At 36.5% G+C, this 24,512-nt stretch overlaps 2 protein-coding genes and 1 non-coding gene across 3 annotated transcripts; all 3 read right to left on the bottom strand.

The window, feature by feature from the left end:
* Positions 1-774: 774 nt before the first annotated feature.
* Positions 775-3,554, bottom strand: LOC140887454 (small ribosomal subunit protein uS4y-like). The gene is made up of 3 exons (XM_073294704.1): positions 3,434-3,554; positions 2,098-2,479; positions 775-1,218 (listed from the first exon to the last, which is right to left on the bottom strand). The coding sequence occupies exons 1-3, from the start codon at positions 3,459-3,461 to the stop codon at positions 1,035-1,037; spliced, it is 594 nt and encodes a 197-aa protein (XP_073150805.1). The 5' UTR covers positions 3,462-3,554; the 3' UTR covers positions 775-1,034.
* A 3,466-nt stretch (positions 3,555-7,020) lies between these two features.
* LOC140876798 (small nucleolar RNA R71) lies at positions 7,021-7,126 on the bottom strand. Its single transcript, XR_012149030.1, has one exon. It is a non-coding gene; the product is annotated as a small nucleolar RNA R71 (small nucleolar RNA).
* Positions 7,127-22,387: 15,261 nt separating this feature from the next.
* On the bottom strand, positions 22,388-23,846 carry LOC140876008 (HVA22-like protein a). The gene is made up of 5 exons (XM_073279846.1): positions 23,720-23,846; positions 23,612-23,638; positions 23,144-23,266; positions 22,688-22,928; positions 22,388-22,534 (listed from the first exon to the last, which is right to left on the bottom strand). Exons 1-5 carry the CDS (start codon positions 23,776-23,778, stop codon positions 22,466-22,468), a joined length of 519 nt encoding a protein of 172 aa, XP_073135947.1. The 5' UTR covers positions 23,779-23,846; the 3' UTR covers positions 22,388-22,465.
* Positions 23,847-24,512: the final 666 nt, after the last annotated feature.

The following is a 24,512-nucleotide window of genomic DNA, read 5'->3' as shown; positions in this document are numbered from 1 at the left end:
CTGTTAAATTAAAATTCAAATCCGTAATTGTTTGAATAATCTAATTTGTGAAGCAACTGCAATTGATAATCGTCTGCTTGTGAGTTTATTAAATTGTAGGAACAACAATTGACTAGATTAAATACATCCGCTTGTTTATGTGTTGTCTAGATTCACCAGTTTCATTAGTTTGCATGCATTCTTGAATTTAAATCTAATCGCTTGAATTGAGTTAATTCATTGGTAAGGGTTAATTTAGAACCCTTGTGTCTAGTTAACTAAGATTAAGTTGAAACATAAATTTAATTTCAATGATGAATATTCGATAGAATTAATTATTTTTAGGTAATCGATGATCGAATGAATAATTTCAAGGATGTAGTCGACCAATACCAATGTTTGTTTTAATTGATTAATTCGTTATAATTTTAATTCTTACATGCTAGTTGATAAAATTTATTTTTATTTACTTTTAATTTTTGGTAGTTAATTTCAAAAATCCAAAAATCTCCTTTTTATTCATTTTCAATATATTTAAGAACACAAATAAATTTCAATACCCAACTGCCAAGTACAAAATAATAATTAATTTGATTGTTTTACTTAATCTAGAAAACATTGCAATAATAGTAATAAACCAAAATCTCGACATTGTTCACATGATAAGGTCGAGGTTGAATACTATAAAAAAAAAATTATACATAGTGAACAACATAGTAATAGTAATAAAATAGTCGAGTACGCAAAAGGAATCCTAGACAGCAAATATGAAGACAATCAGCGCGAACGAAAAGATGCAAGAACTTCAACACCAATAATAGGAACATGGTCATAGCTTTATCCCAATCTAAACAAACTATTTCAGCGAAAGCTTTAAGCAAATCTAAACAGAATAATATTTCAACAGAAGTTCTAAATGAATCTGAAACCAAATATTCAATGAAAACCACTGGTAGTTTATAGAGATGATATTTTCACTGCACGAGCAGCACAGATGAACGCAAAATGATGTTTCCTAACATTATTGCTGCTAAGTGATGGATCAATGCTCCACCTCATTCCTCATCATCTTCATCACCATCACCACCAGATGCCTTCTTTGCAGCTGCCTTTTGGTTCTTTCGCTTCACTCTACCAGGGCGGCCACCACCAAATGGGCTTGTGAGGGAGAAATCAATATGTTTCTGGGAGTCTACCCTCACCATAAAAGAGGGCACGTTGACAACTTGCCTCCCTACCCTAAGGTAGTATAAACATAACTTTAGTTAATGAGTGCAATTCGCGACGCATAAAACTCATAATGTGTGTCAACATGCAAAATGCCAAGAATCTGGAGGATTCATGCAGTTGTAGATACATTTCAGTGTAAGGACACCCAAGAAAAGTTGGCACAAGATCAAAGGCAACGACTAACATGACTGAGTGTAACATATTGGCGTTGACAAGTTACAACAGCTTAGGCTTACATGTTCATTCTTAAACTTCACTGAAGGGCAAGACCATGAAGAATTCAAGAAGGCATGAAAAAGAAAACAGGAATGACTATTGACGAACTTTAATCAATTGAGAGTTAACGAGATTTGTTCAATGCACCAAGCTCTGATGTAGAAGAATAAACACAATGGGAAGACCCACAAAAAAAATTACAAATTGTATAGTTAACCCCCAATCAAGATAAACATAAGTTGAAAAGCTAAAAGACATAAACATCACATCCTTTGGCAGGTACCTCCTCTTACAAGTCGCCAGCAATTGCCAACTTAAAATTGTGCATGCATGAGCATCCAAAAAAAATAAAAAAAAATCGTCTATGCTATACAGAGTTACATATTAGCAATATTTTGCAAAAAAATGAAATGTGAAATCGAAAAAATTTTGTTCAGCAGTCAGCTTGAAACATAGGTGCAAAAATTAAATGATACCAAAGACCGACAGCATATACCCGACACCTCATCTTGGCCTTCATGATTTTATTTAAATTCTGCGATAGCTAATGCTGCATATGTATCACGATTTTGTTTAAAAATAACGTTTAATCTAACTATCACATGCTAGATTAATCTCAGCTATGCAAAAGAATCTACATGGAGTCTTACATGTGAAGCATCGAATATGTACCTGATATGCTTTTGCCTGATGAGCACTCTGGCATGGTGAATAGACTTGGCCATACCAGCCTTGAACACCAGGGTTTGGAGGCGGCGCTCCAGGAAGTTTTCGACAGTGAGGGCCAAGACATAATCGAGCTTGTTCTGGCTCTCATCTAGTAGCCCATACCTGTTCATCCTCCTCAGGAGAGCTTCACCCTCAAAAATACGACGAGGATCCTTCTCGTCAAGAGTCAAAAGCATTCTTGCAGCATTCCTAATGCGGCTCAGTGCATACTGCACCCTCCACAGCTCCCTCTTGCACCTAAGTCCATATTCTCCAACAAGCTTTAGCTCAGCATCTAATCGCTCCTTCTCATAAGGACGACGCGGTTTCTTAAAGGTCTTCCCATCTGAATCCAGGATGTGTAAAAGTTCATAAGCTCAATATGAAGTTCGATAACATTTATTATGGCTGCTAAGTGCACTAAATATGTGCCCTGATGGCTGGCTCAAATTGCAATCATATTCCAAATTTTTTTAATACCATCTAAAATACAGTTTACAAATTATTTACAATAATAACACAAATATCTGTTACAATACAAGAAAATATGGATATCAGAATGCATTTCACTTTGATTTCAGCATTCCATAATTTAAGATGTATTCAAAGAGCACTTTGCGCCACTCCAGCACATGCTTTGGTGAGCTAGCCATTTACTGAAGGTTACACCACCTTGGTTTGTCCCTGGGATTTCCCTTTCACCTAAGCATGCAGTTTTCAGGCTTTTAGCAAAGCACTGTAGGTCATATGAATAATTAATTACCTTTGAAATGCATGTCACATTTTAAATTTTACGTCTGGCGCAACATGTAGAACTAGAACATCATTCTATCTTCCAGCGGCAGTATACAATATTCCAGCTTCAACATTCGGGCAGAACATAATCTATTCTGTCAATACTACATTACAACAGATAGGTTCAGGACAAACTCCTTTTGTCATGCTTTAATCTCTATAATGGTTTAATCGATTATTGAAAGATCACTCTAAAACCACAGCAGCCTTCTTCTTACCATAAAACCAGCAAATCGAACTAAATCACATCAATTGCTACTTTGCTAGATATTCTAAAAAAATAAAATCAAAGCAGCCTTTTTTCCGCACAAAACTAGGAAATCAACTGAAAATACTGGAATTCTATCGCATATCAATCAAATAGATAATCAGAGGGAGAAGAAAAAGCATAAAACGAGTAAATAGACGACAACGCCACAATCACACGCACCCAACTATATCTCGATATTTCCCGAAATTATGCATCTATCATCAATGGCTTAATGAATAATCAAATGGGGCTTACAGTTGCGATAAAAGGAAACGTTCACCATAGTTTTAAGCCACCGCCGCCGCTGCCACCGCCCTGGCGATCTGCTGAAGCTGACTGCGGTATAAATGGAATCTCTAGGGTTTTGATTGTTGAATAGAGATTTAATTACTCATTTTTGGGCCATGTGGCATTCATTGGATGACAAAGCCCGGTTTGGAAAAAGAAGGTTGGGCTTAACGAGAATAATTCCAGCCCAATAATTGCGTTCGTAAATAGATTTGAACTAATTTCCATAGACTTATTAAGTTAGGATAAAGACCCAAATTTGTTTCTAATTTTTTATATTTCAGTGTTTGGTTCATTTGATTGGATTATTGAATGATTATTAAATGAATGATAAAAGACATGATAAATAAGGATTGGTAATTTGTGTTGAAAATAGTATTGTGTTTGGTTTGATTTTTAGGAATAAGATTAAATAATTGTTTAAATTTTTTTGACAAAAATACCATTTATATTTTATTGGATGAGTGATTTTTTGGTTGGAGGGAAAGAGTAATTATGGAATTTATGTATAATATGAAAACAAGAATAAGTAATACTAGCGTGAGGGGAGGGTTTAATTAATCTACTATAAAACAATTTTATCTTTTCTAGGTTAGATTAACTTGTTTTAATAAAAGTCCTACCAAACAATGGAATAAATCAAAAATCATACACAAATCGACCTAATCCCTTGTACCAAACACTGCGAAGTGTTTTGATCCTATTATAAGCTATATTATATTTTGGTATTTGGTTGTTTTTAACTGACGTTCTAATGTGGAGTCGAAAAATATTGACGATGTGGTTATAATATAAAATGTTAAAATGTTCGCTACCACCTTAGTACTCTTTAAAAAAGAATAAAATCAAAAAACAACATCACATAAGACCAAAAAAAAAAAAAAAAAAAGGAAGCCAAATTTGAATACAAACAAAAAAATAGAAAATTTTAGAGGATCATTTTGACCATTATCCCTTTCAAGTTTTCTACAAACTTAAATCATGACACTCTAATTCCAGGCCACTAATTAATTGACCAATTGTGTATTTTATTAATTGCTATTTCAAATAATGGCAATGAATAAACCCAAATTTTATATTTCAATGATTCAGTTGAATAACAATACAACATAAATAAGTAAAATTATATGCTAAAATTAGGGGTGATCACATTTTTTCAAAAACCGCCCGAACCGACCACCCCGCACTGCCCCGCACCGCCGTATCTCATTTTTTGAAATAACCGCGGTTTTAAAAAATATGAAAACCGCCCCGCCGCCATGGTTCGGTTATAATTTTTGTCCCAAACCGCCCCGAACCGCACCGCCGTGTATAATGATATTTAGCTAGGGTTATATTTATAGTACATTATATATACATTATACACAATAGATTCGATCCTATGTTGCCTCCACTCTCTTCTCTCTCAACATTATACACAATAGATTCGATCCTATGCTGCCTCCACTCTCTTCTCTCTCAACTCTTCTTCAAAAAATTATCCCCTATTTCTCTCTTCATAATCTATTTACTACATCTCTATACAAATATCAATCTTCAACCTTGTCTAAACATATTATTGATGAGTGCAATTTATGCACTTATATTTTATATGATTTAGCTTGGCTTTTGTTGTGTTTTGAGCGATATTATGCATTTTCCTTGTTGTTTGTGTTGTTTGCAGGAATTTAAGTGTTATTCATTTTAATCGGCCAAAAGAAGTGAAAGGAGGTGAAAAAAGAGTTGAAAAAAAAGAAAGAAATAAAATTGCCCAAACTAGCGCCCCAGCGCTACAAGCCAAGCGCTCCAGCGCTACACGGAGCTTTCCGAAGGGTGAAAAGTCGAAGAAATAGCGCTCCAGCGCTATCAAACCAGCGCTCCAGCGCTATTGAGGAAATTGGACGGGCGCTCCAGCGCCAATGACGAGCGCTCCAGCGCTGCGCAATCCTAAAATTTGGAAAGTTTTTGATCGAGTTTAAGAAAGGATTTTAAGGCTGATTCTGAGGGATACGAGGGTTAGAGAGAATTTTCAGAGCAGAAAACGGCTATTGAGCGATTGGAAGTGCACAAGAGCTTGAGAATTCGGTACGAAGACGGAAGACGGCGGCATCCGGCGACGGAGAAGCTTCATTCTAATTCGTTCTACTTTCTCTTTGAACTCTGTTTTTCTTAGTTTATGGATTGTTGGAAAAACATGAGTTATTTGATTTTGAATTGCGTTATGAACTAATTTCTTAGTCTAGAGGTAGACGGATCTTGACTGGAACCCATGATTGACATATTTTGATTTATATATTTAAATTTCTTCACACAGTTTATGTGTGTTTTTTTGATCTTAATGCTTTCAATTTACTGGCCATAGATTGAATGATATTTTATTTAGAATCTATCACTCGAGAGAGGAGATTTTGAATACGACATAGGAAAATACATCTTTGGTGTTTATACTGTTCGAGAGGCGTATAACTCCATAGAAGTCGTTATAAGAATTCTTGTGCTATTTAACGGATTTAATAATTGAACTTTGATAGAGATATTGAGTTTGTTATTGAATACGAATTTCTGCTTGACACTCGAGAGAGGTAGTAGAAAATAATAGGGATTCTTGGCTAATAAACTAGAAGATTTTATAATTGAACAATCATTAGAAATAAATTGTGGTGTACAGTCAAGTGAAGTCGAACCTCTAGCATTCATCACTTATTGAATTTTTTCTCGTGAACTCGTAGTTATTTAGTTTTGTTTCTTGCAAAATTTAGTTTTATAAAAATCAAATCAACTTCGTAGCTCTACATAGGATTAGGATTATATTAGTTGCAAATATTTGATATAATATCATTTATTCATTCTCCGTGGGAACGATCTGGACTTAAATTCCTGTATTATAACTTGACATCGTGCGCTTGCGAGCGAAAAACACGCAACAAGTTTTTGGCGCCGTTGCCGGGAAATGAATTTTATTTGATTATATTAAATTGTGCTAATTAGTCTTAATTTTGATTTAGAGCATTTTATTTTATTTGTTGGTTCTAATTTTAAATTTTTTTTATTTTTGTCTATGCAGTTTATGCGAAAAAGCCAAAGTTACGACTCATTGCTCTTTGATCCGGAAATCGAGAAAACTGCTAAAGCTTTGCGAAAAGCTAGAAGAGAAGAGTTGCAACAAATGGCTGAAGAAAGAGAAAGGGAAAGAGCTGTCAATAATGCTCAGGTGCCGATCAGAGATCACTTTCGACCGGTGATCAATACACATTATTCTGGGATTGCTCGGCAGAACATCACGGTGAATAACTTTGAATTGAAGCCAGCTCTGATTAATATGGTGCAGCAGAATCAGTTCAGGGGTGCAGCTACTGAAGATCCAAATTTGCACCTGCGTACTTTTTTGGAGATTGCTGACACAGTAAAGATTCATGGTGTTACTGAGGACACCATCAAACTACGATTGTTCCCGTTCTCTCTTAGGGACAATGCTCGTAGTTGGTTGCAATCACTACCTCTTGGGAGTATCACTACATGGGATGATATGGCTTCCAAATTTCTGGCTAAGTATTTTCCACCTGCTAAGTCGGCTCAGTTGAAAATAGAGATTACTACATTCAAACAGCAAGATTTTGAGCAGTTGTATGAAGCCTGGGAGCGGTACAAGGAGTTGCTTAGAAAGTTTCCAAACCATAATTTTCCGAACTGGGAACAGATTGAATTATTCTACAATGGTTTGAATGGGCCAACTCGTATTTCTGTGGATGCTGCAGCTGGAGGTTCGATATTTTCTAAATTTCCTGAACAGGCTTATGAGATGCTTGAGCAAATGACTGTTAACAGTTATCAGTGGCCGAGTGAGAGATCTGCAATAAGGAAGCCTGCTGCTGGAATTCATGAAGTGGATGCATTCACTGCTTTGACCGCTCAGATGGCTACTATTTCTACACAGTTGGCTGCACTGACCAAAGGGAATCAAAGTTCTAATGAGACAGCATCACTGGCGACTGCCGTAAATTCTGCTGATAGATTTGAGAATGTGGAGCAAGCTCAATATGTGAACAACAGGAATTACAACAATTATCGAGGTAATCCTGTACCCAATCAGTATCATCCTAGTTTGCGTAATCACGAGAATTTTTCTTATGCAAACAATAAGAATGTGTTGAATCCTCCACCGGGGTTCAATACTCAGAATGGTGAGGGTAAGGCATCATTGGAAGATTTGGTGGGTAGTTTTATTGCAGAATCATCCACAAGATTTAAGAGGAATGAAAATAGGCTTGACAGTATGGAGACACACTTGACCAATGTGAGCTCTTCTATGAAAAATCTTGAAACACAAATTTGTCAACTGGCTAATGCATTGAATAATCAGCAGAGAGGTGTGTTTCCTAGCAATACTGAGGTTAATCCTAGGGAGCAATGTAAGGTTGTTACTCTTAGAAGTGGTAAAGAAATTGGGAATGATAATCCAAAGGCAGTGGATGATGAGGAAGTTGATGAGATTGTGGTGGAGTCCGAAAATTCTGATAGCAAAAATTCCAGCAAGTCTGCAGTTGTTCCTGAGAAACCGCTTGTGTCAAAAGCTGTTCTACCATATCCTCAGCGGTTCAAGAAGAAAGCGTTAGATGAGAGGTTTTCTAAGTTTCTTGACATTTTCAAGAAAATTCATATCAATATTCCATTCGCTGATGCTTTGGAGCAGATGCCACACTATGCTAAATTCGTGAAAGATGTGATGGCGAGGAAGAGAAAGCTTGAAGAGTTTGAAACAGTGAAGTTGACAGAGGAGTGCAACGCCATCCTACAAAAGAAATTGCCACAGAAACTGAAAGACCCAGGGAGTTTCACTATTCCTTGTATTATTGGTGGTGCGACTGTTAATAGGGCATTATGTGATTTAGGTGCAAGTATTAATTTAATGCCTTTGTCTATTTTCAGGTCTTTGGATCTTGGCGAGGTGAAACCAACCACGATTACTCTGCAATTGGCTGATCGTTCTCTTAATTATCCTAGAGAAGTTGTGGAAGATGTACTGGTAAAAGTAGATAAGTTTATTTTTCCTGCTGACTTTGTAGTGCTTGATATGGAAGAAGATCAAGATGTCCCTCTAATTTTGGGGAGACCATTCTTGGCGACTGGCAGAGCGTTAATTGATGTGCAGGAGGGTGAACTAACTCTACGAATTGGTGGTGATGCTGTCACTTTCAATATCTATAAAACCATGAAATACCAAGAAGAGGTACATTCTTGTAATCGCATTGATTTATCTAATTCTTATGGGAATAATTTTTGTGCAGGATTGGAATTGGAGGATGTTTTGGCGAGGTGCTTAATTAATTCCATAACCCAATTTGATGGGGATGATTGGGAACTTAGAGAGCAATTTCTCGCTCTTGAAAGTTTGCCAAAGGAAAAAGATGGCCAAGAAAAAATTGAATCATTGTCTTCGGAAGTCGAAAAAGAGGTATCAGTTTCTACTCCTGAATTGAAAGAACTGCATGGTCATTTATGTTATGCATTTTTGGGAGAAAATTCGACTAACCCGGTAATTATTTCATCTTCTCTTACTCATGATGAAAAAGATAAATTATTAAGAGTTTTGAGAAAATTTAAATCTGCGTTGGGTTGGTCAATTTCTGATATCAAGGGAATTAGTCCCAATATTTGCATGCATAAGATTTTAATGGAGGAGTCATATAATCCCTATGTTGATCATCAAAGGAGGTTAAATCCTGCGATGAAAGAAGTGGTAAAAGATGAGGTGTTGAAATTATTGAATGCGGGTATTATTTATGCTATTTCTGACAGTTCTTGGGTGTCACCAGTACAGGTTGTGCCGAAAAAGTGAGGTATGACTGTAGTTAAAAATGAGAAAAACGAGTTGATTTCAACTCGTACGGTTACTGGTTGGAGAGTTTGCATTGATTATAGAAGGTTGAATAAGGCTACTAGAAAAGATCATTTTCCTCTTCCTTTTATTGATCAGATGCTTGACAGGTTGGCAGGTTATAAACATTACTATTTTTTAGATGCCTATTCTGGCTATAATCAAATTGCTATAGCGCCAGAGGATCAAGAGAAAACAACTTTCACATGTCCCTATGGTACTTATGATTTTAGGAGAATGCCATTTGGTTTGTGTAATGCACCGGCTACTTTTCAGCGGTGCATGATGGCAATTTTTTCCGACATGGTGGAAGAGGTCATGGAAATTTTTATGGATGATTTTTCTGTGTTTGGGTCTTCATTTGATCATTGTTTGCACAATCTGACCCTTGTTTTGCAGCGTTGTCAAGAGAAAAATTTAGTGCTTAACTGGGAAAAATGCCACTTCATGGTGCAATAAGGCATCGTACTTGGGCATAAAGTGTCATTTGATGGGCTTGAGGTGGATCGAGCAAAAGTGGTTGCGATTGAAAAGCTTCCACCGCCAAATAATGTGAAAGCCATTAGAAGTTTCTTGGGACACGTCGGGTTTTATCGTCGCTTTATTAAAGATTTTTCTAAAATTACTAAGCCTTTATGTAATTTGTTAGAAAAAGATACATCATTTATTTTTGATAATGCGTGTTTGCAGGCGTTCACGAAAATCAAGGAGGCACTAATTTCTGCGCCTATTATGATTGTGCCTGACTGGAAGGAGCCGTTTGAAGTAATGTGTGATGCCAGCGATTATGCTGTAGGAGCAGTTTTGGGACAACGAAAAGATAAGATGTTTCGGGCGATTTACTACGCCAGCCGCACTCTTGACGGAGCACAACAAAATTACACCACTACTGAAAAAGAGATGCTGGCTGTGGTGTTCTCCTTCGACAAATTTAGGTCGTATCTCATAGGCTCAAAAGTAATTGTTTATACTGACCATGCAGCTATTCGTTATCTCTTTGCCAAGAAGGATGCCAAGCCAAGATTGATTCGGTGGATACTCTTACTACAAGAGTTTGATTTCGAAATTAGAGACAAGAAAGGGAGTGAAAATTTAGTAGCAGATCATCTGTCTCGCTTGGAGTTGGAAGAAAAAGTTGAACATGAACTCATTAAGGAGCAATTTCCTGATGAACATCTTTTTGAGGTAAATTCTAAACTTCCTTGGTTTGCAGATTTTGCTAATTTTCTTTCGTGTGGTGTTATGCCTCCAGATCTCAATCATCACCAAAGGAAAAAATTCTTTCATGATGTCAAGTTTTATCTGTGGGATGATCCGTTTGTGTACAAGAAGTGTTCGGACCAAGTGATAAGGAGATGCGTGGATGAAGCTGAAGCAAAAGAGATTTCGGAACAATGTCATTCTGCACCGTATGGTGGTCACTTTGGTGCCACACGGACAGCCGCCAAGGTACTTCAGTCTGGTTTTTATTGGCCAAATTTATTCAAAGACAGTTATACCTTGGTAAAATCATGTGATAGATGTCAAAGGATGAGGAATATATCTAGGCGTCATGAGTTACCGCTCACAAATATTTTAGAGGTTGAATTATTTGATGTGTGGGGTATTGATTTTATGGGACCATTTCCTATATCCTTTGGGCAATCGTATATTTTATTGGCTGTTGATTATGTTTCGAAATGGGTGGAAGCAATCGCCACCTCCACTAATGATGCTCGTGTAGTGGTGCAGTTTGTGCAGAAAATATTTTCACGAGGTTTGGAACACCAAGAGCCATTATCAGTGATGAAGGTACGCATTTTTGCAATAAAATCTTTAATTCATTGCTGACAAAATATGGTGTTAGGCATAAAGTGGCATGTGCATACCATCCACAAACAAATGGGCAAGCTGAAGTATCCAACCGGGAAATTAAGCAAATTCTGGAAAAGACTGTCAACACGAACCGGAAGGATTGGGCAGTTAAGTTGGATGATGCACTATGGGCATACCGGACCGCGTTCAAAACTCCTATTGGCATGTCTCCATACAGGTTGGTCTTTGGTAAAGCATGCCATCTGCCAGTGGAGTTAGAGCATCGAGCGTATTGGGCGGTGAAAATGTTGAATTTTGATATGAAAGCTGCTGGAGAAGAGCGATTGTTGCAGTTGCATGAGATTGAGGAGTTTCGTAATCATTCTTACGAAAATACCAAGCTCTACAAAGAACAAACCAAAAAGTGGCATGACAAAATATTACTGAAGAGGGAGTTCGAGCCTGGACAACATGTATTATTATTTAACTCTCGTCTCCGCTTATTTCCAGGTAAGTTAAAATCAAGATGGTCTGGTCCGTTCACCGTGGTGAAAGTGCATTCCTATGGCGCCATTGAATTGAGTTGTCAAGATGGTCAGACATTCCAAGTCAATGGGCAGAGGTTGAAACATTATTTTGGCAATGAAGTGCGGAACATGGAGAAAGTTTCCTTGATAGACCCTGCATAAACACTCCAGAAAAGTCGGGCTGACGACGATAAACCAAGCGCTCTTTGGGAGGCAACCCAAATTTCTTATTTTTGTAAAATTTTGTTTTATTTTATTTTATTTTATTTTATTCTATTTTTTTTAGTTACTTTTATTGAAATTTCAGTTATTTTACTAATTTTGGTCCTAATTCGGAGTTTTATTGCAGGTTCTGTTCTTCACAAAAATCATATTTTGGAGTATGAAATTCGAGAATATAGCGCTCCAGCGCTCTGCATATAGCGCTCCAGCGCTGTTCTTACGTTGGATTTTTTTTGAAAAGTCGAAAGTTTCGCGCTCCAGCGCTATCTTTCCGGCGCTTCAGCGCTCGTATGTGAGCATCACAGTCGAAGATATAGCGCTCCAGCGCTCCCCATATAGCGCTACAGCGCTGCTCTGTATCATCAAGGACGAACGTTTAGCGCCCCAGCGCTCTGCATATAGCGCTCCAGCGCTGTGTTTGAAAAAGAACGGGCGCTCCAGCGCCACTTATATAGCGCTCCAGCGCTATCGCGAAAATTTTGAAAAATAAAAGGGGATCTCAGAATTCATTCAGTCATAATCTTCAAATTTTCTTGCCTTGTTCGCCGCCTCCAAGAAATTGGCCCTTGCAATTCGAGAAAAACTCCCACCTGAAACTCTCGGCTACACCATACATCGCACAAATTCATCCTTTCCTCGCATCTTGTTCGAATTTTCGTCATCCGGGTTTCAATATTTTCGCAGCTAGGGATTTCGAGAAAAGGGTCGTCGATTTCTATTAATTCTGTCGAAGAAGTGAACTTCGAATTCATTGAGGGGCGAAGCCGAGTTGTTCTATATATTGTCAAAATTTCTCTATTCCACCGGACTCGACACCAGCCGAGGTAAATTGAACATTTTGGGGCTAAAAAAAAACAAAAAATTTCTGCCGATTTTTTCTTTTGGAAGGGCTCCGTGCTGAGTCTTATTTACATGTTTATGGTGCTTTTAGAATTGATCATTCGAAATTGTTGTGAGAAATTCGTACATGGATTGGAAGTTGATCATTAGGTGGTGCATAATATTTGCTTATTTGTTATTGGAAGGGCCAATGTATGTGACATTGTTGTTCTGCTGAAGATTTGTGATTTGTGCGGTTATATCGGGTTGGTAGACTTGTTATTGTTGGTTGTGCGGCGTGGTAAATTGTTTAGATTGGTTGGAGATTAAGCGGCATAGTGGGCGGTGGTGTACTGTTGTGTTGAAGTATTACTTGGTTCAATTGAGATTGCACTATTGTAATGGCTCCGAGAAAGAAACAAAAGCAGGGTGCATCTTCGTCCGGTACTTTCGATGCCCATCGGTTTTGGGATGAAGAGGCCGCCAAGAATTATTCTCTCATGGTGAGCAAGAGCATGGTTAGAGAAAGAGGGTTTGATCCTAATTCTCCTCTACCTTTGTGGGATGTGCGACAAGAAGCTGTTGCGCGAAGATGGACGAATTTTGTCCAACACCCCGGTGATGCTGTGATTTCTTTGGTCCGGGAATTTTATGCCAATCTAAAATGTAAGCATGAGCAATTCCATGTTCTAGTGCGAGGTAAGCGCGTGGCATTTGATGGGCACACCATTAATACCCTCTATGGTATGCCATCTATAGATGAGGATGAGTATTCGGCATTCAAGGCGAGTGATGTGGACTATGATGAGATTATTGCCACTCTTTGTGAAGAAGGGGCACAATGGAAGATGAAGAATGAAGCAGTGGTACATTTTCCTTCCGGGAAAATGAAGCAAGACGCGAGGTCTTGGTTTTTTCTGATAGCTGCTCGTGTGCTGCCCACTGGCCACACTTCTGAGGTGACAGCGAAACGGGCTGTGCTGACTTACTGTATTGTCACAGGAAAGACAGTGAACTTGGGGAACATCATTCAGGATTCCATTATTTCGGCGGTAAAGGGCACCACGACTGGTGGATTGCCGCACCCTGCTCTGATCACCGCGCTTTGTGCACATGCTGGCATTACATGGGGTGCAGATGAAGAGCTTTTTAAGGTTCAAGGACCTATTACTGGGACTACACGAGAGAATATACCACCCCCTCCACGAGCAGCCGCACCTCGAGATCGCCCGACGAGTAGCAGCCAGCCACCACCACTACCACTTACTGGAGCGTATGAGCATTTTGATGAGCGCTTGACGCGAGTGGAGCAGCGGCTAGACCTTCATTGTCGTCGGACTGATATTTTCATGGATTATATGGTGGATTTCACAACGACTCTAGCCCAGCGCTTTCCTGGCTCCAGTGAGGATCCGCAGTTTCCCCCACCTCCTACGTGGCAACCCCAGGATGATGACATGGGCGATGACCACTGATGGTCGTCGCCATAGGTACGTGTCTTCCCTTGTTCTTTTATCGATTCATTGTACATTAGGGACAATGCACGAATCTAAGTTTGGGGGGGGGGGGGGTCTTGAACTGTTATGTTGGTTGTGATTTGGATGTACAATGTTTGATGTTTATGTGGTTGTTGAATTGTTGGATTGGCGAAAGTGGTTGGGTTGAAACGTAGTATGAAATTTGGATAGTTGTTGTTGCATGCTGAATCAGTCACTAGTTCCTGCATCTGTGTTTTTAGTTCTCGTTCGCATTATGTTTTTGCTTGTTTTGTTTTGTGTCAGTTTTATTGTTCAGTTGTTCGTTTTATTTTAATGTTGTCTGTGTTCGGTGGTGTGGTTGTTTATGTGAGAAAACAAAAACAAAAATATGAAAATGAGAAAAGAAAAAAGAAAAATGGCCTATGACGATGAAAAAGAAAAAAAAAAGAAAAGAAAATATAATCTAGTGTTGGCGACATTGGATCTTGAGTTCTCACTTTTTTTGCACTATAGCCTTGACTGTCGATACTCCTGATAAGTAGAGAAAATTGTGTGGATTTTGTGAGAAGATTAGCTGATTTGATTCTTAACTTTGGTGATACATACTCGAAAATGAGGTAGATTTTTACAAACAGAGAAATGATTTAGGCAACTTTGTTTTTGAGCCTGCAAGCCTTTGATTTGTTAGTCTTTCATTTGTAGCCTTGCGAAAAAAAAAAAAAAGAAAAAATCCAATTGGATGAAAAAGAAAAGATAGAAAAAGATGGAGAAAGTAAGGTGAGGGGAGGCATTGAAAATGGACTGAAATTTGAGTCCAAAGAAAATGCAAAAAGGTGTAGAATGTATGGAGTAGAGGAGTCAGACAAATATCTGATAATGCCCTGCAACTGATAAACCTAGCCTACTCAATACCGCAGAAAATTATAAATATCCAATTCTCTTTGCTTGAATCTTATATGCTTACATTGACTATGGATACTTCTCTGCTATAAAAAGTGCTTGCCTAAAAGAACTCCCTGATAAGTCCTGTTGATCTTTGGGAGTAACGGTTGAACTTGGTGGAGAGTGTGTTGAAACTAGAGAGCGGGGTTAATGACTCTTTGAGGCTTACTGATTGCATGATTTGACCGAAAGTTAGGTGGGTAGACAAGATTGGCTAATCACACACACACGATAACTCTTGAGAAAATTAGCTACACATGGATTAATTGTTGAACATCTGAGGCCAGTTGGGTTAATAAGTTTTACTGTTTTCTTGTGTGTTTTTAATTCCCTATGCGTCTTAGTATTTTGTTTGTGTTGTTTTGTTTTGCTCGGGACTAGCAAAAGTTCAAGTTTGGGGGGATTTGATGAGTGCAATTTATGCACTTATATTTTATATGATTTAGCTTGGCTTTTGTTGTGTTTTGAGCGATATTATGCATTTTCCTTGTTGTTTGTGTTGTTTGCGGGAATTTAAGTGTTATTCATTTTAATCGGCCAAAAGAAGTGAAAGGAGGTGAAAAAAGAGTTGAAAAAAAAAAAAGAAATAAAATTGCCCAGACTAGCGCCCCAGCGCTACAAGCCAAGCGCTCCAGCGCTACACGGAGCTTTCCGAAGGGTGAAAAGTCGAAGAAATAGCGCTCCAGCGCTATCAAACCAGCGCTCCAGCGCTGTTGAGGAAATTGGACGGGCGCTCCAGCGCCAATGACGAGCGCTCCAGCGCTGCGCAATCCTAAAATTTGGAAAGTTTTTGATCGAGTTTAAGAAAGGATTTTAAGGCTGATTCTGAGGGATACGAGGGTTAGAGAGAATTTTCAGAGCAGAAAACGGCTATTGAGCGATTGGAAGTGCACAAGAGCTTGAGAATTCGGTACGAAGACGGAAGACGGCGGCATCCGGCGACGGAGAAGCTTCATTCTAATTCGTTCTACTTTCTCTTTGAACTCTGTTTTTCTTAGTTTATGGATTGTTGGAAAAACATGAGTTATTTGATTTTGAATTGCGTTATGAACTAATTTCTTAGTCTAGAGGTAGACGGATCTTGACTGGAACCCATGATTGACATATTTTGATTTATATATTTAAATTTCTTCACACAGTTTATGTGTGTTTTCCTGATCTTAATGCTTTCAATTTACTGGCCATAGATTGAATGATATTTTATTTAGAATCTATCACTCGAGAGAGGAGATTTTGAATACGACATAGGAAAATACATCTTTGGTGTTTATACTGTTCGAGAGGCGTATAACTCCATAGAAGTCGTTATAAGAATTCTTGTGCTATTTAACGGATTTAATAATTGAACTTTGATAGAGATATTGAATTTGTTATTGAATACGAATTTCTGCTTGACACTCGAGAGAGGTAGTAGAAAATAATAGGGATTCTTGGCTAATAAACTAGAAGATTTTATAATTGAACAATCATTAGAAATAAATTGTGGTGTACAGTCAAGTGAAGTCGAACCTCTAGCATTCATCACTTATTGAATTTTTTCTCGTGAACTCGTAGTTATTTAGTTTTATTTCTTGCAAAATTTAGTTTTATAAAAATCAAATCAACTTCGTAGCTCTACATAGGATTAGGATTATATTAGTTGCAAATATTTGATATAATATCATTTATTCATTCTCCGTGGGAACGATCTGGACTTAAATTCCTGTATTATAACTTGACATCGTGCGCTTGCGAGCGAAAAACACGCAACAATTATAGTTGATTAACTTTATTTTGTCGTTTGATTGTTATTTTATTTAGTTTTATTTTGTTTATTATAGTTTTCATTCATTATTCTAATAATTTGAATAGTTTTATTTTTTTTCCATTTTACCTATCATTAAAAAAACCGTGAACCGACCGCAACCGCTTAAATCCGCCGAAAATCGCGAAAACGATTTTACATATAAAACCGCAACAAAAAAAATAAAATATAACCGAACCGCAATTGGCAATTCGGTTTGAATTTCTTATGAAAAACAGCCAAACCGCACCGCGATCACCCCTAGCTAAAATCACCATTTCTTTTTATGTATTATTGTACTATTAATCACAGGCATGTTTTATGCTCAGTAGACCGTATTTTTCGGTAGAATGCCTTGTGTAAAATTTAAGAGTAATATTAGAAAACAACCAGCAAGAATTTTTAAGGTGAACGTTTACTAATTTAGTAATTAATTAAAACAATAAAAATGATATTTACGCTCCAAAAATTTATAAAACACACTCCACTCTGGTAGATATAGACCTGGCCACGGGCAGGGTCCGGTCCGGGCCGGCATTTAGCCAACCCTTAACCGGCCCGCCCATGGCCGGTTCCGATCCGGGTTGGTGAACCGGCGGTTCCGATCCCGTTAACCGTCGGTTCAAGGTCCGGGCTAACCCGTGCATTTAAAAAAAAAAAAAAATTGCAGCGCCCTTGCGCTGATTTTTAAGCGCTGGGGCGCTGCCCCTTCGAATTTAATTCGAAAGGTCAGCGAATTCGAAGGGTCAGCGCCCCAGCGCTTCAAAACCAGCGCTGGGCGCTGAGCCTTCGAATTCAATTCGAAGGGGCAGCGCCCCAGCGCTGCAAAATCAGTGCTGGGGCGCTTAACCTTTGAATTAAATTCAAAGCCCAAAGGGGCAACCGGGCAAGTGAGCAACTTCAATTTTTTTTTAATTTTTAAACAAATTTTTAATAAGACATATTTTTTAAATAATCTCAATTAAATATTTCATATCTCCATAATAAAAATCTATTACATTTATTAAATAAACAATATATTAGAATTTCAACATCTTATGACTTATATTACAAATCTATTACATTTTATTCTACTTCACTCGTATTTCCTTCCGTCACAGTTTCGGATGTTCCTTCGGTATCATCTTGGTCTTCTTCATCACTTTGAATATGTTGTGTTCGAGTAGCGGCTTTTGACCAATAATTAAGCAAACATTGGGCTTCCAAATTTTCCGGCCTTAAGCTAGAACGTCTCTCGTCCAATTTATTTTCTCCAATACTAAATGCTTGCTCCACTGCAACTGTTGAAACCGGATAAGCTAGAATTTCTTTTGCCATTATAGCCAAAATTAGATATATTTGTGTTTTTTGCGACCACCATCTCAAAATATCAAAATTTTCCTCATCTGTATCACTAAAACCAAAAGTAGTGGTAAAATAATTCTCAAGTTTCTGACTGGAACTTGAGGATCCTTGTGGACGTTTCGTCCGTTCCCTTAATAAAAGTTGTGCTTTAGTTAGTTTAGAAGTAACATTACTAGTTGCAGTGGATTGTGTTTCATGTGAAATAATTTGTCCACCATATTTGATGTTATATTTATTATAAATATCAAGTAAATGAGTTTTAATATTAAACAAAATCAATGAGATAGAAGGAATCATTTTCGCAATAGGCTCCAAAGATTCATAATATAATGTTAACATGTCGCTTAAGCCATCTAATTTAAGTCTAGGATCTAAAACAAAAGAACATAAAAAAATTTCAGGAATGAGCCAAAAATATTTTTCCCATTTTGCTTTCATGACGAGAATACATTGAGATAAAGCACTATCATTAGATTTAGCATGTTTTTGAAAAATATAAGCAATGTTGCAACAATGTGTTAAAACTAAATGTGAAGTAGGGTAATAAACACTGGATAATTGGTAACTAGCATCATTAAAAACTTTTAAAATTTCACAAATACTAGTGCATATGTTCCATTGATTTGAAAACAAATAAATATCACGAGCTTGAACAAATTGATGAAAAAATGTACATAATAAATCTTTATATTCAAAAGAGGATAATAACAATTTATATGTTGAATTTCAACGAGTTGGAATATCTCGTGCAAATCGCTTAGGCTTCATACCATTTACTCTACAAAATTTTCTCCATTGCTTCATAACTTGAGGATGCGTCCATAAATAATGAATAGCGTTCCTAATTGGTTGAATATGTATGCCTAAACTCTTTAGCCAATCTTGAACACACAAATTTAAAATATGACATGTGCATCTAATATGAAAAAATTTGCCACCTAGTGATGGTTTACATATTTCAATAAGCTCACTAATACTAGAAGTATTTGCACTAGCATTATCAAAAGACATTGAAAAAACTTTGGTAGTGAGAACATATTCTTCTAAAATAACAAATATAAGTTGCGAAATATTTTGTGCCGTGTGTGATTCGTTGAAACATCTATATGCAAGCAACCTTTTTTGAATGTTCCAATCATTATCAATCCAATGACATGTAATACCCATATATGAACAATTTTGCCAATGATCACTCCAAATATCGGAACACAAAGAAACTTTATTATTCAAACTATAAAATTCCTTAATTAATTCTTTCTTTTGATCAACGACTAACTTTTTTATTGTGCATTTGAGACTATTTCTTGGAATACGTCTAATAGAAGGATTTGTGCTTGTAGAAAGCCAATTTTCAAAAGATAATTTATCGCTAAAACTAAAAGAAAGTTGTTCAACCGCACAAAATTTAGCCGTTTCTTCTCTAAATCTAGCTTCGTTATATATAAATAGTTGAGATTCATTACCCGATTGAGAAGAGAATGTCGGAATTTGAGTTTGAGCATGATCAATCCCAATTTCCACCGGATGATTTTTCTCGATATGCCGTGTCAAAGTTCCATAACCACCTCCTTGTTTAAATTTGTAACATTTTGAAAAATATTTGCATTTGACTTGCAAATCACCGGAGGAAAGCGTCACCTTGTCGAAATATTTGGTGAAGATATCGGATGTCGGGCGAGACACCGCTCAAGTTTGTCTTTGAGAGGCCGCCAGATCGTTCATACTTTTTTGACTTGCATTATGACGTGGTGGTGGTGGTTGTTCAACTTGTTGTCTTTGTTGCGCCTCTTGTTGAATTTCTTGAATTTCATCATCGGAATATTCAAGATCAAAGCCATCGACATTGAATTGAGGATACTCGACCTCGGGTGGTATGATGCTCTTTTCCTTTCCTTTTTATTTGTCACCCCTACGGCTTGATCCCTCTCCGGACATTTGTAATTGTATAAATATGGAAATAAATCAACAATTGACAATAAACCAATAATCAAATTATCGAAACTTGATATTTTTGATAATTCAAGAAATTAAAAAGAATTGAGAATAGAGAGAATGAAGAGAGAATTGTGTAAACAAAATGAAAGGAGGTTGGGGGTATTTATAGAAAAAAAAAGTAGGTTTTAAAAAAAAAAACGGTAGACCCGGCGGATCCGGCGGGCCGACCCGTCGGGTCGGCCGGGTTTTCAACGGCCACAAAATCGTGGCCATTGAGAGAGATCCAACGGCCACTTTCTAGTGGTCGTTGGATCTAGGCTCCCCAATGGGCGCCACATGTCCAACCCGCCGGGTTGGACGGTTCCAACCCGGCGGGTCAGATCCGTTCAACCCGACGGGTCCAACCCGTCAGGTTGACGGTTTTCCAAATGGAAAACCGGGACCGAACCGCCTAGTGGCCGGTCCGGTCCCGGTCCCGGTTCCGGGTTGGGCCCGTTGACCACGGGACGGTTTCGAGCCAGGTCTGGGCCCAACCCGGCCCTTGGCCAGGTCTAGGTAGATGAGATCCTAGTATATGGGTAATACCCAAACCATGGATCCAACGGTTAGTATTTTTATCCATAGGCGTAATTAATTATATATTGTTGATGTGGCAAATCATGGGACATTAGATCTATCATTGGGGTATTACCCATATGCTAGGTTGAAATCTACCACCTCGACTCTTAACATTTAATGTGATTTCTTACAAAATTACCCCCACTTAATTATTTCATATTTTTGAAGGATAATACAACTTTCTTTGTATACATGTCTTTCCAAATGAATTCACTACACTTATGAGTTATAAAGAGCATCTTACACTTCCTCATCAAATATTTTTATAAAATTTTAAAATGCAATATATTAATGATTTACAAAGTTTGATTTTGCAATCGTAAGATGTAATCATAAATTTTGAAAAACTTTATAAATAAAGTGTGGTGATTTTGAAAACTTGCTTGATAAATATTTTGAGTTGTAAGAACATCTATAAATTAGAATATGTGCACAACTTTAAAAAAAAAAAAAGGGAAAAAGAGAGAAGACAAAAAGAATTTAACATGTCATTTGGAAAAAAAAATGTTCAAACGTTAATTAAAATTATGAATAAAAATTGAATACAAACAAAATTAATTAGAATTATAGTAATCTTAATAGCATGTGAATTTATATTTTTGCGAAGTTATTATATGAATAAACAAAAAGATGACTCATTTAACATTGAAAATTTTATCAATTAATATAATTTTTTTGACAAATCTAAAAACTTGAAAATATCTACACGAATATTTACGTTTTCCGATTTTACCGCCTTTACCTTTTGATTAAAAATTTCCGAAGAATCTCAAATTTAATTTAAATTTTGATAGTGGAAATTATTCCAAAAAAAAAAATAAAAATTACTTATTAAATAATTATTATTTTTGAGAGAGTGACAACAATCTTCATAAGAATTTCTTTTAATTTAATATATATTTATTGGGAATTCTACTTTTATTATTTTCTCTATATCTTCAACATACACAAAATATAAATTTTGAATAATATCATCATTCTCCCATGTTAAGGAAAGAGAAAGACGAACAAAGAAATTAAAATTTTTAAATGATCTAAAATAAATAAATAAAATATAACAGAAAAAGTAAATAAGTAGTAAGATTGAATGATTGATGAAAGGGCATATTAGTCTAATAAATATATGGAATAATTAAGGGTAATAATGTAAAAAAATACATTAATAATCAAAAGTGGAGTACAATTATAAAATTTTAGAGTGTAAATATCATTCTTCTTAAAATAATAATTTAATTTTGAGTTTTTATTTATTATATTATTTTTAAAATTAGGGTAATATGATAAGCGCTAAAACAAGCTTGATGAATATATAATAACTGTGCAGACCAAAGAATGAGCAATTCTATTCGCTTGCCTCCTGACAAAATCAACTTTAAAAGTTTTATTGTTGTTACAAAAAGAACCACGCGACCGGAAATAATATGTTCAAAATTCCGAAATTATCACAAACTCTGAGCATATGGAATATATTGACATTTTGTGTTTTTGTTTTATGTTAGCGATGTGATATATGGGATTGATTTCACATTATTATTAATAAAAGTCCTTAATTTACTACTTGAATACATAAACAAAACCGATCCATGATATCAAATAACATCAACGCAATGTATCCATTCAAATGTTAATAGGAAGTTGTGAAGTCCCCAATATTACACATTGATTGAATGAAACACCAAATCTTCAATATTGATCATAACCATCGTGAAAGATTGAGTAGCTGCTACGCCTGTCTCTTGCTTCCCTATCAGCCTACACCAAATAAAAATTAAAAAAACCAACATATATATATATATAATCATAATATTATTTTAACATGTTCTCATGCATGCCCCTCGACTACCGACTCACGGGCCGGGCTCACCTCAGGTACGAGACGTTGAACGTATATAATTAACTCAGTACCTTTGCTATCATCCTTTCGAAAGCTTCGGGTCCGTTCTCTTCGATGTATTTTTCGGCAGCAGTTAATATATCATCTGGCTTGCTGAAGACATCCTTTTTCCTAGGAATGTACCATATTTTAACCTGCGGATTCTTGTAAAAAGGCCTGATGTAATTCTCGTACACACACGCTGCCCCGTTGAAGTAAGGCAACACCAACCAGCAAATGCCCATCAACTTCGCGTAAGACCATATGGGAAACCTAATAGTATATATATATTCGAGAATACAATTATATGTATGTAGTCCATTTCTGTTATATAAAAAAATAAACAAAACATTACAAATTATAAAAACTATCCCACCATGTTGCTACATATATAGTTTTGTAATTTCAAAGGCAACGTGTAACTGTGTGCGTAATATTTATTGTACATGTAGCATAAGTCTAATTATAAAAAGATAAACAGGGATTACCATTCAAGTACTTTAGCAAATGTGAGTTCAAATAGTGTGACCAGGGAGTAAAGAACCCAATACGTTAGCCATTGCTGATCGTCTGCGCGCGATTTCGTTTCAATGGCCTTGATTGAACAATATCTGCGCAATGGTTTAATTTAATTAATTTACGTGGAATCAATCTATGTTATTCTATCAGACACTGCAGCTTGATTCACGAATCAGACTACGAATAATTCATAATATAGTGTTGATAAATCATTATACTTAATTAGATAGAACTTGAGCGCTAGCCAAACTGATCCTCCGCATTAAGCGATGATTTATTGTATTTCAGCAGATTTGTGACAATATTATAATTAACTTCATTAATGAAAATAATCTTCCCCCTCTTAATTTTTGAATTTTATTAACTTCACATTTTAAAACTAGTAAATGTAGCAGGAAACTGGCAAGAGAATATGTATCATAAAATGAACGACTCACAGTGGGAAAACAAGGGAGACCAAAGGCCTGAAAATCAAGAAATAGTTCGAGTTAGTGCATGTATGAGATCTCCAAAATATTAAATTTAAATAAAAACATTATACGTACATAGCAAGAACATCAATATTCTTTGCAACCACTGAGAAAACATTATCTCCGGAGCCCATCTGGGAATTTGTTTTTGGATTCTTACAACCTTTGATCGATGGATAATATTTGAGATAATGGAAGCTAATTGACCATACTTGCTCTCTAGTGTGATGGTAAATATCATGAACAGAGAAAGAAAAAAGAAATGTACGTTAATTAAATAAAATGATTCGTGCATGTTTTGTGGCTAAAAGTTGTGTGAAAAGGTGGAAAATTGAAAATTTCAAGTGCCTAAAAAGGTGATGAGAAGAAAGACGTGGGCCAAATTCACGGAGAATCTAATGCTAGTGTTTCACAGAGAAAGAGGCACCGAAATTTTGACTATGGACAGAAGTTATATTATTATTGGTACGAGTCGAATTAATTTTGTATTTTTATTTTTGCTCAATGTTAATTCTTATTTTAATTTCTTCATGCACGGTTGTATGTTTAGCTATTGAGTTAAGTATATTGGTATACATCGCGCGATGAACTAATGTGATGGAATCTGGTGGAGGGTAGAATCTAATAAATTAATTTGGGAAATTGCATATCTCACTCTTGTAAAATTTTGTGTTTACTGATAACTTTTTGTGAAATTTTTTGAGCTAAAAACCCCCTTGTGTTTTTGGATCGGTAACACGCGCACCCCTTTCGTTGTGTTTTGTGGCTCACGCACTGTTAGATGCGAAAATGCAAGTGTTTTTTTTATAAATTTGGTCCAAAATACCCTTAAATGATACCCAATCAGTTCGGCCATTGAACCCGTCAC

This window comes from Henckelia pumila, chromosome 1 (assembly GCF_033568475.1).
Source record: "Henckelia pumila isolate YLH828 chromosome 1, ASM3356847v2, whole genome shotgun sequence".
NCBI classification, from domain to species: domain Eukaryota; kingdom Viridiplantae; phylum Streptophyta; class Magnoliopsida; order Lamiales; family Gesneriaceae; genus Henckelia; species Henckelia pumila.
The sequence above is the reverse complement of the archived record's forward strand: the minus strand, read 5'-3'. Positions and strand labels throughout refer to the sequence as shown.